The sequence below is a fragment of the Panulirus ornatus genome, chromosome 61, assembly GCF_036320965.1.
Source record: "Panulirus ornatus isolate Po-2019 chromosome 61, ASM3632096v1, whole genome shotgun sequence".
In the NCBI taxonomy this organism is placed as follows: Eukaryota; Metazoa; Arthropoda; class Malacostraca; order Decapoda; family Palinuridae; genus Panulirus; species Panulirus ornatus.
The window spans coordinates 9,095,341-9,114,007 of NC_092284.1; the positions used below are offsets into that span (position 1 = coordinate 9,095,341).

At 48.2% G+C, this 18,667-nt stretch overlaps 1 protein-coding gene across 1 annotated transcript in view; it reads left to right on the forward strand.

The window, feature by feature from the left end:
* Positions 1–13,611, forward strand: part of LOC139767443 (uncharacterized) — an 87,357-nt gene extending 73,746 nt beyond the window's left edge. The window contains exons 4-5 of the mRNA XM_071696825.1: positions 12,463–12,624; positions 13,451–13,611. Of these exons, the coding sequence (XP_071552926.1) occupies positions 12,463–12,624; positions 13,451–13,611 (323 nt within the window). The remainder of the gene's footprint in view (positions 1–12,462; positions 12,625–13,450) is intronic.
* The last annotated feature ends 5,056 nt before the right edge of the window (positions 13,612–18,667 follow it).

An 18,667-nucleotide genomic window follows, 5' to 3' on the forward strand; every position in this document is an offset into this window, starting at 1 on the left:
AGTGCGAGACTGTGTGTGTGGGGGAAGTAGTGCGAGACTGTGTGTGGGGGGAAGTAGTGCGAGACTGTGTGTGTGTAGGAGAAAGTAGTGCGAGTCTGTGTGTGTGGGGGAAAGTAGTGCGAGACTGTGTGTGTGGGGGGAAGTAGTGCGAGACTGTGTGTGTGTGGGAGAAAGTAGTGCGAGTCTGTGTGTGTGGGGGAAAGTAGTGCGAGACTGTGTGTGTGGGGGGAAAGTAGTGTGAGACTGTGTGTGTGTGGGGGAAAGTAGTGCGAGACTGTGTGGGGGGGAAAGTAGTGCGAGACTGTGTGTATGTGGGGGAAAGTAGTGCGAGACTGTGTGTGTGTGGGGGAAAGTAGTGCGAGACTGTGTGTGTGGGGGAAAGTACTGCGAGACTGTGTGTGTGGGGGAAAGTACTGCGAGACTGTGTGTGTGGGGGAAAGTAGTGCGAGACTGTGTGGGGGAAAGCCTTACGTGTATGTTGTCCTGCATTGCTGACGGAAGTGGCGGGAAGTGGCGGGGTGAGAGCCAGTGAGGGTTAGTGTACTGGAAGGGGGGCGTAGAAAACGGGGGGTGGGGGTGTGGTGTTTTATGTAGTACAACGAAGAAAACGACATCCGGGTAGGTGACTGCTCTTTGTGTGGGGGTGTGGGAAGGGGACAGTGTCACAAGATGGATCGTAATCTATTGGGATAATTGATGTGTGTCTGCCAGAGGCGAAGGGGCTTCGGTAAGTACACAAAGAGGAATATGTAAACAACACAAGAGGAGTATGTAAACAACACAAGAGGAATATGTAAACAACACAAGAGGTGATATGTAAACAACACGAGGAATATGTAAACAACACAAGAGGAATATGTAAACAACACAAGAGGAATATGTAAACAACACAAGAGGAATATGTAAACAACACAAGAGGAATATGTAAGCAACACAAGAGGAATATGTAAACAACACAAGAGGAATATGTAAACAACACAAGAGGAATATGTAAACAACACAAAGAGGAATATGTAAACAACACAAGAGGAATATGTAAACAACACAAGAGGTGATATGTAAACAGCACAAGAGGAATATGTAAACAACACAAGAGGAATATGTAAACAACACAAAGAGGAATATGTAAACAACACAAGAGGAATATGTAAACAACACAAGAGGAATATGTAAACAACACAAAGAGGAATATGTAAACAACACAAGAGGTGATATGTAAACAACACAAGAGGAATATGTAAACAACACAAGAGGAATATGTAAACAACACAAGAGGTGATATGTAAACAACACAAGAGGAATATGTAAACAATACAAGAGGAATATGTAAACAACACAAGAGGAATATGTAAACAACACAAAGAGGAATATGTAAACAACACAAGAGGAATATGTAAACAACACAAGAGGAATATGTAAACAACACAAGAGGAATATGTAAACAACACAAAGAGGAATATGTAAACAACACAAGAGGAATATGTAAACAACACAAGAGGTGATATGTAAACAACACAAGAGGAATATGTAAACAACACAAGAGGAATATGTAAACAACACAAGAGAAATATGTAAACAACACAAGAGGAATATGTAAACAACACAAGAGGAATATGTAAACAACACAAAGAGGAATATGTAAACAACACAAGAGGAATATGTAAACAACTCAAGAGGAATATGTAAGCAACACAAAGAGGAATATGTAAACAACGCAAGAGGAATATGTAAACAACACAAGAGGAATATGTAAACAACACAAGAGGTGATATGTAAACAACACAAGAGGAATATGTAAACAACACAAAGAGGAATATGTAAACAACACAAGAGGAATATGTAAACAACACAAAGAGGAATATGTAAACAACACAAGAGGAATATGTAAACAACACAAAGAGGAATATGTAAACAACACAAGAGGAATATGTAAGCAACACAAAGAGGAATATGTAAACAACACAAGAGGAATATGTAAGCAACACAAAGAGGAATATGTAAACAACACAAGAGGAATATGTAAACAACACAAGAGGAATATGTAAACAACACAGGTGATATGTAAACAACACAAGAGGAATATGTAAACAACACAAAGAGGAATATGTAAACACAAGAGGAATATGTAAACAACACGAGAGGAATATGTAAACAACACAAGAGGAATATGTAAACAACACAAGAGGAATATGTAAACAACACAAAGAGGAATATGTAAACAACACAAGAGGAATATGTAAACAACACAAGAGGAATATGTAAACAACACAAGAGGAATATGTAAACAACACAAGAGGAATATGTAAACAACACAAGAGGAGTATGTAAGCAACACAAGAGGAATATGTAAACAACACAAGAGGAATATGTAAACAACACAAGAGGAATATGTAAACAACACAAGAGGAATATGTAAACAACACAAGAGGAATATGTAAACAACACAAGAGGAATATGTAAACAACACAAGAGGAATATGTAAACAACACAAGAGGAATATGTAAACAACACAAGAGGAATATGTAAACAACACAGAGGAATATGTAAACAACACAAGAGGAATATGTAAACAACACAAGAGGAATATGTAAACAACACAAGAGGAATATGTAAACAACACAAAGAGGTGATATGTAAACAACACGAGAGGAATATGTAAACAACACAAAGAGGAATATGTAAACAACACAAGAGGTGATATGTAAACAACACAAGAGGAATATGTAAACAACACAAGAGGTGATATGTAAACAACACAAGAGGAATATGTAAACAACACAAGAGGAATATGTAAACAACACAAGAGGAATATGTAAACACAAGAGGAATATGTAAACAACACAAGAGGAATATGTAAACAACACAAGAGGAATATGTAAAGAACACAAGAGGTGATATGTAAACAACACAAGAGGAATATGTAAACAACACAAGAGGAATATGTAAACAACACAAGAGGTGATATGTAAACAACACAAGAGGAATATGTAAACAACACAAGAGGAATATGTAAACAACACAAGAGGAATATGTAAACAACACAAGAGGAATATGTAAACAACACAAGAGGTGATATGTAAACAACACAAGAGGAATATGTAAACAACACAAGAGGAATATGTAAACAACACAAGAGGAATATGTAAACAACACAAGAGGTGATATGTAAACAACACAAGAGGAATATGTAAACAACACAAGAGGAATATGTAAACAACACAAGAGGTGATATGTAAACAACACAAGAGGAATATGTAAACAACACAAGAGGAATATGTAAACAACACAAGAGGTGATATGTAAACAACACAAGAGGAATATGTAAACAACACAAGAGGTGATATGTAAACAACACAAGAGGAATATGTAAACAACACAAGAGGAATATGTAAACAACACAAGAGGAATATGTAAACAACACAGAGGAATATGTAAACAACACAAGAGGAATATGTAAACAACACAAGAGGAATATGTAAACAACACAAGAGGAATATGTAAACAAATACATAGGCTTGCAGATCATGAGAAAAAAAAATGTCAAATTGACTTTCAAATCCATCAATGCGTCTTTCAATTTCAATGCGTAACGTCGAGGTAGATGGAAATGAATAAACACCGCTTGAATATGATCGTATTTCTCTTTTTCCCAAGCTGGTTTGGTGGTTAGGGGGGCGGCCTGATGGAGGTAATTGGGTCGTTAGTATAGACACCCAAGCATTGAGCGAGCGACAGAGAGAGACCCGGAGAAGACCTGTGTGTTGGACGAGTTCATAGTGAAGGATATGGAGTCGAATGTGCCACAGTGTGGTGGTAAGATGAGACCATATTGAATACCAATGTATATAGGAGTCTATACCACATTGAGAGAGCGGGAGGGCTGTGTTTATAACTATTACATGTACATTGGGATTCTTTTTTTTTTTTCTTTTTTTGCTTTGTCGCTGTCTCCCGCGTTTGCGAGGTAGCGCAAGGAAACAGACGAAAGAAATGGCCCAACCCCCCCCCCATACACATGTATATACATACGTCCACACACGCAAATATACCATACCTACACAGCTTTCCATGGTTTACCCCAGACGCTTCACATGCCTTGATTCAATCCACTGACAGCACGTCAGCCCCGGTATACCACATCGCTCCAATTCACTCTATTCCTTGCCCTCCTTTCACCCTCCTGCATGTTCAAGCCCCGATCACACAAAATCTTTTTCACTCCATCTTTCCACCTCCAATTTGGTCTCCCTCTTCTCCTTGTTCCCTCCACCTCCGACACATATATCCTCTTGGTCAATCTTTCCTCACTCATCCTCTCCATGTGCCCAAACCACTTCAAAACACCCTCTTCTGCTCTCTCAACCACGCTCTTTTTATTTCCACACATCTCTCTTACCCTTACGTTACTCACTCGATCAAACCACCTCACACCACACATTGTCCTCAAACATCTCATTTCCAGCACATCCATCCTCCTGCGCACAACTCTATCCATAGCCCACGCCTCGCAACCATACAACATTGTTGGCACCACTATTCCTTCAAACATACCAATTTTTGCTTTCCGAGATAATGTTCTCGACTTCCACACATTCTTCAAGGCCCCCAGAATTTTCGCCCCCTCCCCCACCCTATGATCCACTTCCGCTTCCATGGTTCCATCCGCTGCCAGATCCACTCCCAGATATCTAAAACACTTCACTTCCTCCAGTTTTTCTCCATTCAAACTCACCTCCCAATTGACTTGACCCTCAACCCTACTGTACCTAATAACCTTGCTCTTATTCACATTTACTCTTAACTTTCTGCTTCCACACACTTTACCAAACTCAGTCACCAGCTTCTGCAGTTTCACACATGAATCAGCCACCAGCGCTGTGTCATCAGCGAACAACAACTGACTCACTTCCCAAGCTCTCTCATCCCCAACAGACTTCATACTTGCCCCTCTTTCCAAAACTCTTGCATTTACCTCCCTAACAACCCCATCCATAAACAAATTAAACAACCATGGAGACATCACACACCCCTGCCGCAAACCTACATTCACTGAGAACCAATCACTTTCCTCTCTTCCTACACGTACACATGCCTTACATCCTCGATAAAAACTTTTCACTGCTTCTAACAACTTTCCTCCCACACCATATATTCTTAATACCTTCCACAGAGCATCTCTATCAACTCTATCATATGCCTTCTCCAGATCCATAAATGCTACATACAAATCCATTTGCTTTTCTAAGTATTTCTCACATACATTCTTCAAAGCAAACACCTGATCCACACATCCTCTACCACTTCTGAAACCACACTGCTCTTCCCCAATCTGATGCTCTGTACATGCCTTCACCCTCTCAATCAATACCCTCTCATATAATTTACCAGGAATATATATATATATATATATATATATATATATATATATATATATATATATATATATATATATATATATATATATATATATATTCCTATGAGTCCACGGGGAAAATGAAACACGAAAAGTTCCCAAGTGCACTTTCGTGTAATAATCACATCATCATCAGGGGAGACACAAGAGAGAAATATAACAGTCAGTTGATATACAACGAAGAGACGAAGTTAGGACGCCATTTGGTAAACATGTGATTGTCCAAAACGTTTATAGATAGATAGTTAGATAGACACACTAACCTAAGCTAGGTGCTCATATCATCGACCAGCCCCCTAGGGGAGGATGAACAGCTGGGTGAACTGTGCACTGGCCACCACGACCGTGAAATCGAATCTATGCAGGCTCGACCCCGGGCGCAAGGGTTCCCGTGAATTGCGTCACGGCCGGCAACGCTGACCGCCACACCACGGAGGCCCCAGATTAACACCTCATCAGGAGAAAATGGAATGGAAATAAAGAAAAATATTGTAGAGGAGAGAGAGAGAGAGAGAGAGAGAGAGAGAGAGAGAGAGAGAGAGAGAGAGAGAGAGAGAGAGAGTGTGTGTGTGTTCACTGCTGGGGGTAGTAGATAACTGTAGCGGGGCCTCCTGGGAGGTGATGTGGTGTTCCAGTTTGGGGCGCAGGTGGTGTCAATTGTGGGACTCGACCACACGCTTAATCAAAACCCGGGCCAAGATGGTGGGAGGTCATTCTGGCCGGCTGAATGTGGCTTGGCCGCTGTGTGTTGTGGCCAGCGGAGTGAGGGAGTGTGTTATTAACGCGAGCGAATCGAAAAGTGGTGTATACAGGGACGGAGCGAGGCAGCAGTGAAAGGTGCCTGTATTGTGTCTCGTCGTCGCCGCCAGGCGAGATAAAGCGTTCGGGCGCAGCTGTGTGGGGGCGCTCCAGTTTGTATCATCGCTACACGCAGAGAGAGAGAGAGAGAGAGAGAGAGAGAGAGAGAGAGAGAGAGAGAGAGAGAGAGAGGGGAGGGGAGAGGGAGAGAGCTTTAGCTAAAGGTTGGATCATCACTACAGAGAGAGGTTTAGGGTTGGATCATCACTACAGAGAGAGGTTTAGGGTTTTTATCATCACTACAGTTTGTATCATCACTACAGAGAGAGAGAGAGAGAGAGAGAGAGAGAGAGAGAGAGAGAGAGAGAGAGGGAGAGAGGTTTAGGGTTGGATCATCACTACAGAGAGAGGTTTAGGGTTGGATCATCACTACAGAGACAGGTTTAGGGTTGGATCATCACTACAGAGAGAGGTTTAGGGTTGGATCATCACTACAGAGAGAGGTTTAGGGTTGGATCATCACTACAGAGAGAGGTTTAGGGTTGGATCATCACTACAGAGACAGGTTTAGGGTTTTTATCATCACTACAGAGACAAGTTTAAGATTTTTATCATCCCTACAGACACAGGTTTAAGGTTTTTATCATCCCTACAGATACAGGTTTAAAGTTTTTATCATCACTACAGAGAGAGGTTTAAGGTTTTATCATCACTACAGAGACAGGCCTGAGGGAGCGATCCCCCAAAATATTGGCTGAAGGACGAAATTTGATATGTGGACACTAAGATCTATGGGAGGTAAAGCATTGTTTGATCGCCGTTTCCCACGTTAGCGAAGTAGCGCCACGAACAGACGATAAGAGGCCACATCCCTCTCACGACCTTACTACACTGTGCATAGGAGTCACTCTGTCACGTGTCTTGCTCCCGTGTCCCCCACTCTCCCGTGTCCCACTCACCCTCTCTCCTGTGTTCCATTCACCCACTATCCTGTGTCCCACTCACTCTCCCGTGTCCCACTCACCCACTATCCTGTATCCACTCACCCACTCTCCTGTATCCACTCACTCACTCTCCCGTGTCCCACTCAACCACTAACCACTCCCGTGTACCACTCACCCACTCTCCTGTGTCCCGCTCACCCGCTCTCGTGTTCCACTCATCCACACTCCTGTGTCCCACTCATCCACTCTCCTGTGTCTCATTCACCCACTTTTCCTTGACCACTCACCTTCTCCTGTGTCCCATCCACCCACACTCTCCTGTGTCCCACTCACCCACTCTACTGTGTCCCACTCACCCGCTCTCGTGTGTCCCACTCAACCACTCTCCTGTGTCCCTTTCACCCAGTCTCCTGTGTCCCACTCACCCGCTCTCGTGTGTCCCACTCATCCACTCTCCTATGTCCCACTCACCCTCTCATCCGTGTCCACTCTACCAGTGTCTCACTCCCTCACCTTCCCATGCCCCTCTCATCCTGCATTATCTCTACTACTCTCTCATTCCCTCTCTCACTCTACCTTGTTCCTCTCAACTTCCCATGTCACACTCTGTCACTCTGCCTTGTCTTGTCACACTCATTCACTCTTCCTTGTCCCTCTCATTTTGCCATATCACACTCATTCAGGCGTGTACCTCTCACTCAATCTACCTTTTTCCTCTCTCACTCACTCTGCCTTGTCCCTCTCACTCACTCTTCCTTGTCCCTCTCAACTTCCCATGTCTCACTCACTTTGCCTTGTCCCTCTCACTCACTCTTCCTTGTCCTTCTCAACTTCCCATGTCTCCCTCACTTTGCCTTGTCCCTCTCACTCACTCTTCCTGTCCCTCTCAACTTCCCATGTCTCACTCACTCTGCCTTGTCCCTCTCACTCACTCTCCTTTGACCCTCTCAACTTCCCATGTCTCACTCACTCTACCTTGTCCCTCTCACTCACTCTTCCTGTCCCTCTCAACTTCCCATGTCTCACTCACTTTGCCTTGTCCCTCTCACTCACTCTCCTTTGACCCTCTCAACTTCCCATGTCTCACTCACTCTACCTTGTCCCTCTCACTCACTCTTCCTTGTCCCTCTCACTCACTCTTCCTTGACCCTCTCAACTTCCCATGTCTCACTCACTTTGCCTTGTCCCTCTCACTCACTCTTCCTTGTCCCTCTCAACTTCCCATGTCTCACTCACTTTGCCTTGTCCCTCTCACTCACTCTTCCTTGTCCCTCTCAACTTCCCATGTCTCACTCACTTTGCCTTGTCCCTCTCACTCACTCTTCCTTGTCCCTCTCAACTTCCCATGTCTCACTCACTCTTCCTTGTCCCTCTCACTCACTCTTCCTTGTCCCTCTCACTCACTCTTCCTTGACCCTCTCAACTTCCCATGTCTCCCTCACTCTTCCTTGTCCCTCTCACTCACTCTTCCTTGACCCTCTCAACTTCCCATGTCTCCCTCACTCTACCTTGTCCCTCTCACTCACTCTTCCTTGTCCCTCTCACTCACTCTTCCTTGACCCTCTCAACTTCCCATGTCTCACTCACTTTGCCTTGTCCCTCTCACTCGCTCTTCCTTGTCCCTCTCAACTTCCCATGTCTCACTCACTCTTTGCCTTGTCCCTCTCAAATTGCCACGTCAGACACTCTCTCTCTCTCTCTCTCTCTCTCTCTCTCTCTCTCTCTCTCTCTCTCTCTCTCGTCATGTCACACTCACTCACTCACTCTGGCACAGTGTCCTCCGTCAGTCACTCTACCATTTCCCGCTCCCTCTCACACACTCCCGTGTGTCCCATCATTAAATTTCGCCCGTAAAGCCCCCATTTTTTCCCCCTCCCTTGCTACTTCCCCAAACTTTCCCAGAACCTAAAAGAAAAAAAATGAAATCTTTCTTTTTTTTCCTCCTTCTTTTTTTATGTTAAAAACCTGGAGAGTCCATCATCACTACAGTGTTGCCAGCTCAGGAGCTTGAGAAGCCATCATCACTACAGTGTTGCCAGCTCAGGAGCTTGAGAAGCCATCATCACTACAGTGTGGCCAACTCAGCCATCATCACTACAGTGTTGCCAACTCAGAACCTTGAGAAGCCATCATCACTACAGTGTTGCCAACTCAGGAGCTTGAGAAGCCATCATCACTACAGTGTGGCCAACTCAGCCATCATCACTACAGTGTTGCCAACTCAGAACCTTGAGAAGCCATCATCACTACAGTGTTGCCAACTCAGGAGCTTGAGAAGCCATCATCACTACAGTGTTGCCAGCTCAGGAGCTTGAGAAGCCATCATCACTACAGTGTGGCCAACTCAGGACCTTGAGAAGCCATCATCACTACAGTGTGGCCAACTCAGCCATCATCACTACAGTGTTACCAGCTCAGAACCTTGAGAAGCCATCATCACTACAGTGTGGCCAACTCAGGACCTTGAGAAGCCATCATCACTACAGTGTGGCCAACTCAGCCATCATCACTACAGTGTTACCAACTCAGAACCTTGAGATTCCAATCATCACTACAGTGTGGCCAACTCAGCCATCATCACTACAGTGTTACCAACTCAGGACCTTGAGAGGTCATCATCGCTACACAGTGTTGCCAACTCAGAACCTTGAGAAGCCATCATCACTACAGTGTGGCCAACTCAGGATATATTTAGCAGCCAGCAAAGCAGTCAAGAGGCAGATCGAAAGACATTAGTAACCTTATTGTAAGGTTCTCATGATCAAGTTGAGCAGTAAATCGTAAGAAGTTTAGCAGAAAATCGCAAGAAGTTGAGCAGAAAATCGCAAGAAGTTTAGCAGAAAATCGCAAGAAGTTGAGCAGAAAATCGCAAGAAGTTTAGCAGAAAATCGCAAGTTGAGCAGAAAATCGCAAGAAGTTGAGCAGAAAATCGCAAGAAGTTTAGCAGAAAATCTCTAGAAGTTGAGCAGAAAATCGCAAGAAGCTTAGCAGAAAATCGCAAGACGTTTAGCAGAAAATCACAAGAAGTAAAGCAGAAAATCGCAAGAAGCTTAGCAGAAAATCGCAAGAAGTTGAGCAGAAAATCGCAAGAAGTTTAGCAGAAAATCGCAGGAAGTTGAGCAGAAAATCGCTAGAAGTTTAGCAGAAAATCGCAAGAAGTTGAGCAGAAAATCGCAAGAAGTTTAGCAGAAAATCGCAAGAAGTTGAGCAGAAAATCGCAAGAAGTTGAGCAGAAAATCGCAAGAAGTTGAGCAGAAAATCGCAAGAAGTTTAGCAGAAAATCGCAAGAAGTTTAGCAGAAAATCGCAGGAAGTTTAGCAGAAAATCGCAAGAAGCTTAGCAGAAAATCGCAAGACGTTTAGCAGAAAATCACAAGAAGTAAAGCAGAAAATCGCAAGAAGCTTAGCAGAAAATCGCAAGAAGTTTAGCAGAAAATCGCAAGAAGTTTAGCAGAAAATCGCAAGAAATTCTGCAGAAAATCGCAAGAAGTTCAGCAGAAAATCGCAAGAAGTTCAGCAGAAAATCGCAAGAAGTTTAGCAGAAAATCGCAAGAAGTTTAGCAGAAAATCGCAAGAAGTTTAGCAGAAAATCGCAGGAAGTTTAGCAGAAAATCGCAAGAAGCTTAGCAGAAAATCGCAAGAAGTTTAGCAGAAAATCACAAGAAGTTTAGCAGAAAATCGCAAGAAGCTTAGCAGAAAATCGCAAGAAGTTTAGCAGAAAATCGCAAGAAGTTTAGCAGAAAATCGCAAGAAATTCTGCAGAAAATCGCAAGAAGTTCAGCAGAAAATCGCAAGAAGTTCAGCAGAAAATCGCAAGAAGTTCAGCAGAAAATCGCAAGAAGTTTAGCAGAAAATCGCAAGAAGTTTAGCAGAAAATCGCAAGAAGTTTAGCAGAAAATCGCGAGAAGTTTAGCAGAAAATCGCAAGTACTTACCAGAATTACTGGCCAGATAGAATGTTGAGATACAAAATTGTCCCTTTCCGCAAGATGTTTTATATCGGTCTGTGTGGGTCTACTTCAGTCGTATATCGGTCTATGTGGGTCTACTTCAGTCGTACCACCATCTGGATGGACTGGGGAAGGTCGTCCAAATTGTCAAAGGTCGTAGACGAAAATGGCAATCACCTTGTTAGAGCAGTTAGAGGAGGAAAATGGTTTGGGGTAACAAGGTTGTTAGGGGGTTGGATGACGCGGCTTTGGCCCAGACTAACGTAAACAAGGGAGATCCCATCCCATTTTCTCTCTCGGGTCATGTGGGAGAGGGGTTTCAGGGGGGACTAACTAGTTAATAAGGTTAGTCTAACGTCACAGAAAATGGGATGTAGTCCACACGTACTACAATCTTGGGAGAGACAGATAAGGTGAGTCTAACGTCACAGAAAATGGGATGTAGTACACACTTACTACAGTCTTGGGAGAGACAGATAAGGTCAGTTTAACGTCACAGAAAACGGGATGTAGTACACACGTACTACAATCAATCAGGTTTGTGCATCTTCCACAGGTAATGGATCATTAAACCTTCTTAAAACTGAGTTAAAACTAACTTGATGTGTGGTTTGTTATGCTATAGAATTATAATGGCCAAAGTGAACAGGACTTCTACAATGATCCCATGATAGAAAACGCATTGTTGCTCTCTTAAGAAAATGGATAGATAAGTAGAATCATCATTTTCTCTCACCATTTTAACAATGTCTAGAGATAAATTGTTGCCCTAAATGCTGTCTTCACGTCCACATGACGCCCCACATCAGGTTCTCCCAACAATTTAGATTTTAATTTTTTTTTTCCCCGTCAAAGTTCCTAGCAAGTCCGTTTTCTTTCAACTATTTTCCTGGTGCGAGGTAAATATAATCGTTTTTCTTTTTTTTTTTTTAATTCCGTCTGCCTCTCTCTCTCTCTCTCTCTCTCTCTCTCTCTCTCTCTCTCTCTCTCTCTCTAAGATACCCTACACTAACCTCTCTCTCTCTCTCTCTCTCTCTCTCTCTCTCTCTCTCTCTCTCTCTCTCTCTCTCTCTCTCTCTCTCTCTCTCTCTCCCTCCCTCCCTCCCTCAGTTAACCCCCCCCCTCTCTCTCTCTCTCCCTCCCTCCCTCCCTCAGTTAACCCCCCCCCTCTCTCTCTCTCTCCCTCCCTCCCTCCCTCCCTCTCTCTCTCTCTCTCTCTCTCTCTCAGTTAACACCCCCCCTCTCTCTCCCTCCCTCTCTCTCTCTCCCCCTCCCTCCCTCCCTCCCTCCCTCCCTCCCTCCCTCCCTGCCCTCAGGTAGCCCCCCCCCACACACTAACCCCCCCCCTCTCCCCCACAGTACCGCCTAACATTATGGACGAGCAGAGCAGCAACAGTGAGATCCAGGTGCGGGAGAAGGCCAACGTGACCCTGAGGTGCGCCGCACGCGGCAACCCCGAGCCCCGCATCATGTGGAAGCGCGAGGACGGGGCTATGATCGTCACCAACACACGAAACCCAGGTCAGTCCCCAACCCCGGGGGCTAGCTGCCCCATCAACCCCCCACCCCCGGGGCTAAATGCCCCATCAACCCCCCACACGGGGGCTAGCTGCCCCATCAACCCCCCACACGGGGGCTAGCTGCCCCATCAACCCCCCACCCGGGGGCTAACTGCCCCATCAACCCCCGGGGCTAACTGCCCCATCAACCCACGGGGGCTACTGCCCCATCAACCCCCTCAACCCCGGGGGCTAACTGCCCCATCAACCCCCCACCCCCGGGGGCTAACTGCCCCATCAACCCCCCACACGGGGGCTAGCTGCCCCATCAACCCACACCCCCGGGGGCTAACTGCCCCCCAGGGCTGAGGTCTACTGCCCCCAGGGCTGAGGTCTACTGCCCCAGGGCTGATGCTTACTGCCCCCAGGGCTGAGGTCTACTGCCCCCAGGGCTGAGGTCTACTGTCCTCAGGACTGAGGTCTACTGCCCCCAGGGCTGAGGTCTACTGCCCCCAGGGCTAAGGGTTCTGTCCCCCCAGGACTGAGGTCTACTGCCCCCAGGGCTGAGGTCTACTGCCCCCAGGGCTGAAGCCTACTGCCCCAGGGCTGAGGTCTACTTCCCCCAGGGCTGAGGTCTACTGCCCCCAGGGCTGAGGTCTATTGCCCCTAGGGCTGAGGTCTTCTGTCCCCCAGGGCTGAGGTCTACTGCCCCCAGGGCTGAGGTCTATTGCCCCTAGGGCTGAGGTCTTCTGTCCCCCAGGGCTGAGGTCTACTGCCCCCAGGGCTGAGGTCTACTGCCCCCAGGGCTGAGGTCTACTGTCACCAGGGCTGAGGTCTATTGCCCCCAGGGCTGAGGTCTACTGCCCCCAGGGCTGAGGTCTATTGCCCCCCAGGGCTGAGGCCTACTGCCCCCAGGGCTGATGCTTACTGCCCCCAGGACAGAGGTCTACTGCCCCCAGGGCTGAGGTCTACTGCCCCCAGGGCTGAGGTCTACTGCCCCCAGGGCTGAGGTCTACTGTCCCAGGGCTGAGGTCTACTGCCCCCCAGGGCTGAGGCCTACTGCCCCCAGGGCTGATGCTTACTGCCCCCAGGACAGAGGTCTACTGCCCCCAGGGCTGAGGTCTACTGCCCCCAGGGCTGAGGTCTACTGCCCCCAGGGCTGAGGCATACTGTCCCCAAGGCTGAGGCCTACTGCCCCCAGGGTTGAGGTCTACTGCCCCCAGGGCTGAGGTCTACTGCCCCCAGGGCTGAGGTCTACTGCCCCCAGGGCTGAGGTCTACTGCCCCCAGGGCTGAGGGCTTCTGTCCCCAGGGCTGATGCTTACTGCCCCCAGGACAGAGGCCTACTGCTCCCAGAGCTGAGGTCTACTGCCCCCAGGGCTGAGGTCTACTGCCCCCAGGGCTGAGGTCTACTGCCCCCAGGGCTGAGGCCTACTGCCCCCAGGGCTGAGGCCTACTGCCCCCAGGGCTGAGGTCTACTGCCCCCATTGCTGAGGCGTACTGTCCCCAGGGCTGAGGTCTACTGCCCCCAGGGCTGAGGCCTACTGCCCCCAGGGCTGAGGCCTACTGCCCCCAGGGCTGAGGTCTACTGCTCCCAGGGCTGAGGTCTATTGCCCCAGGACTGAGGTCTACTGCCCCCAGGGCTGAGACATTGCCCCCAGGGCTGAGGTCTACTGCCCCCAGGGCTGAGGCCTACTGCCCCCAGGACTGAGGTCTACTGCCTCTGTGGCTGAGGTCTACTGTCCCCAGGGCTGAGGTCTACTGCCTCTGTGGCTGAGGTCTACTGCCCCCAGGGCTGAGGTCTACTGCCCCCAGGGCTGAGACATTGCCCCCAGGGCTGAGGTCTACTGCCCCCAGGGCTGAGGTCTACTGCCCCCAGGGCTGAGGCGTACTGTCCCCAGGGCTGAGGCCTACTGCCCCCAGGGTTGAGGTCTACTGCCCCCAGGGATGAGGTCTACTGCCCCCAGGGGTGAGGTCTACTGCCCCCAGGGCTGGGGCCTACTGCCCCCAGGGCTGAGGTCTACTGCCCCCAGGGCTGAGGTCTACTGCCTCCAGCGCTGAGGTCTACTGCCCCCAGGACTGAGGTCTTCTGTCCCCCAGGGCTGAGGTCTACTGCCTCCAGCGCTGAGGTCTACTGCCCCCAGGGTTGAGGTCTACTGCCCCCAGGGCTGAGGTCTACTGTCCCCGTGGCTGAGGTCTACTGCCCCCAGGACTGAGGTCTTCTGTCCCCCAGGGCTGAGGTCTACTGCCCCCAGAGCTGAGGTCTTCTGTCCCCCAGGGCTGAGGTCTACTGCCCCCAGGGCTGAGGTCTACTGCCCCCAGGGCTGAGGTCTACTGTCCCCAGGGCTGAGGTCTACTGTCCCCGTGGCTGAGGTCTACTGCCCCCAGGGCTGAGGTCTTCTGCCTCCGTGGCTGAGGTCTACTGTCCCAGAGCTGAGGTCTACTGCCCCCAGGGCTGAGGTCTACTGCTCCCAGGGCTGAGGTCTACTGCCCCCAGGGCTGAGGTCTACTGTCCCAGGGCTGAGGTCTACTGCCCCCAGGGCTGAGGCCTACTGTCCCAGGGCTGAGGTCTACTGCCCCCAGGGTTGAGGTCTACTGCCCCCAGGGCTGAGGTCTACTGCCCCCAGGGTTGAGGTCTACTGTCCCAGCGCTGAGGTCTACTGCCCCCAGGGCTGAGGGCTTCTGTCCCAGGGCTGAGGTCTACTGCCCCCAGGGCTGAGGTCTACTGCCTCCAGGGCTGAGGTCTAATGCCCCCAGGGCTGAGGTCTACTGCCCCCAGGGCTGAGGTCTACTGCCTCCAGGGCTGAGGTCTACTGCCTCCAGGGCTGAGGACCAGTGGACCAGTGTCGGGAAGAGACAGTATTACAGTGGACCACTGACGGGAAGAGACAGTATTACAGTGGACCACTGACGGGGAGAGACAGTATTACAGTGGACCAGTCTCGGGAAGAGACAGTATTACCGTGGACCACTGACGGGAAGAGACAGTATTACCGTGGACCACTGACGGGAAGAGACAGTATTACCGTGGACCACTGACGGGAAGAGACAGTATTACAGTGGACCACTGACGGGAAGAGACAGTATTACCGTGGACCACTGACGGGAAGAGACAGTATTACAGTTGACACCTGACGGGAAGAGACAGTAGACCACAGAAGTAGACGGGAAGAGAATGACAAGAAAAAGAGACAGACTTCCGTCTCTCACGTTAGCGAGGTAGCGCCAAGAACAGACGAAGAAAAGGCCTCCTTCGCTCACGTCCGCCCGCCCACAACCGGGCCCCCGCGGGCCCCTCCGTGGTATATTGTCCATCCACAACCGGGCCCCCGCGGGCCCCACCGTGGTATACTATCCATCCACAACCGGGCCCCCGCGGGCCCCTCCGTGGTATATTGTCCATCCACAACCGGGCCCCCGCGGGCCCCTCCGTGGTATACTGCCTACCCACAACCGGGCCCCCGCGGGCCCCTCCTTGGTATACTGTCCATCCACAACCGGGCCCCCGCGGGCCCCTCCGTGGTATACTGCCTACCCACAACCGGGCCCCCGCGGGCCCCTCCTTGGTATACTGTCCATCCACAACCGGGCCCCCGCGGGCCCCTCCGTGGTATAATCCCCACCCACAACGGGGCCCCCGCGGGCCCCTCCGTGGTATACTGCCCACCCACAACCGGGCCGGGTCGAGATGGGGTGGGAAGTGGCGGGGTTGAGGGGGTCGAGATGGGGTGGGGAGTGGCGGGGTTGACGGGGTCGAGATGGGGTGGGGAGTGGCGAGGTTGAGGGGGTCGAGATGGGGTGGGAAGTGGCGGGGTTGAGGGGGTCGAGATGGGGTGGGGAGTGGCGGGGTTGACGGGGTCGAGATGGGGTGGGAAGTGGCGGGGTTGACGGGGTCGAGATGGGGTGGGGAGTGGCGAGGTTGAGGGGGTCGAGATGGGGTGGGAAGTGGCGGGGTTGAGGGGGTCGAGATGGGGTGGGAAGTGGCGGGGTTGAGGGGGTCGAGATGGGGTGGGGAGTGGCGGGGTTGACGGGGTCGAGATGGGGTGGGAAGTGGCGGGGTTGACGGGGTCGAGATGGGGTGGGGAGTGGCGAGGTTGAGGGGGTCGAGATGGGGTGGGAAGTGGCGGGGTTGACGGGGTCGAGATGGGGTGGGGAGTGGCGGGGTTGGTGGGGCCGTCTTTGCGTTGGGGGAGGAGGCTGGGGTGGTGGTGGTGAAGATAAGCAAATACTTAAGATAAAGAGATAAGATACGAGGCGAAATGGAGAAGAGGATAAGAACTTAAGATGAAAAGATAAGATAAATACTTAAGATAAAGAGATGAGATAAGATACGAGGCGAAATGGAGAAGAGGCTAAGAACTTAAGATAAAAAGATAAGATGAATACTTAAGATAAAGAGATAAGATAAGATACGAGGAGAAATGGAGAAGAGGATAAGAACTTAAGATAAAAAGATAAGATAAATACTTAAGATAAAGAGATAAGATAAGATACGAGGAGAAATGGAGAAGAGGATAAGAACTTAAGATAAAAAGATAAGATGAATACTTAAGATAAAGAGATAAGATAAGATACGAGGCGAAATGGAAGAGGATAAGAACTTAAGATAAAAAGATAAGATAAGCAAATACTTAAGATACGGAGGTAAGATACGAAATGGAGAAGAGGATAAGAACTTAAGATAAAAAGATTAGATAAACAAGTACTTAAGATAAAGAGATAAGATACGAGGAGAAATGGAGAAGAGGATAAGAACTTAAGATAAAAAGATAAGCAAATACTTAAGATAAAGAGATAAGATAAGATACGAGGCGAAATGGAAGAGGACAAGAACTTAGATAAAAAGATAAGATAAGCAAATACTTAAGATAAAGAGATAAGATACGAGGCGAAATGGAGAAGAGGATAAGAACTTAAGATAAAAAGATAAGATAAGCAAATACTTAAGATAAGGAGATAAGATACGAGGCGAAGTGGAGAAGAGGATAAGAACTTAAGATAAAAAGATAAGCTAAACAACTACTTAAGATAAGGAGATAAGATAAGATACGAGGTGGTTCTCGCTCCGTTTGTTTACATTTACACGTACTCGGGACAGCACTTGGTAAAACCAGATAACAGAAGACCTGATGGTCTACGACCAGGTTATCTGCTGGAGGACAGTATTTAGGGAAAGCAAGATAACAGAAGACCTGATGGTCTATGAACAGGTCATCTACTGGAGGACAGTATTTAGGGAAAGCAAGATAAGACCAGATGGTCTATTGACAGGTCATCTGTTGGAGGAAAACAAGATAACAGAAGCGCTGATGATCTATGAACAGGCCATCTGCCTTAAGGAAAGGAAGATAAAGCCCTAATGGTCTATGAACAGGCCATCTGCCTTCGGGAAAGGAAGATAAAGAAAGCCCTGATGGTCTGTGAACAGGCCATCTGCCGTAGGGAAAGGAAGATAAAGAAAGACCTGATGGTCTGTGAACAGGCTATCTGCCGTAGGGAAAGGAAGATGACAGAAGACCTGATGGTCTGTGAACAGGTCACCTACTTGTGGACTGTTCACCTTGAGGCCGAGATATAAACCATGTCACCAGACGGTACAAGGAGGCTAACTTTGCCCCCCTCCATTCATGGCTGATTGGAAATCTCTTTCCATATCCTCCAATTCTTCAGTCGCGTGCCCTCTAGGGAGATACAAGAATGAGATAGAAGACGTAGAACATAAGTTGCCAAGTGCACTTTCGTGTAATGATCACATCATCATCAGGGGAGATACAAGAATGAGATAGAAGACGTAGAACATAAGTTGCCAAGTGCACTTTCGTGTAATGATCACATCATCATCAGGGGAGATACAAGAATGAGATAGAAGACGTAGAACATAAGTTGCCAAGTGCGCTTTCGTTAATGATCACATCATCATCAGAGGAGATACAAGAATGAGATAGAAGACGTAGAACATAAGTTGCCAAGTGCACTTTCGTGTAATGATCATATCTTCATTATCAAGGGAGATACAAGAATGAGAAATATGACACTTGGGAACTTATCGTGTCATAATTTCAAGTG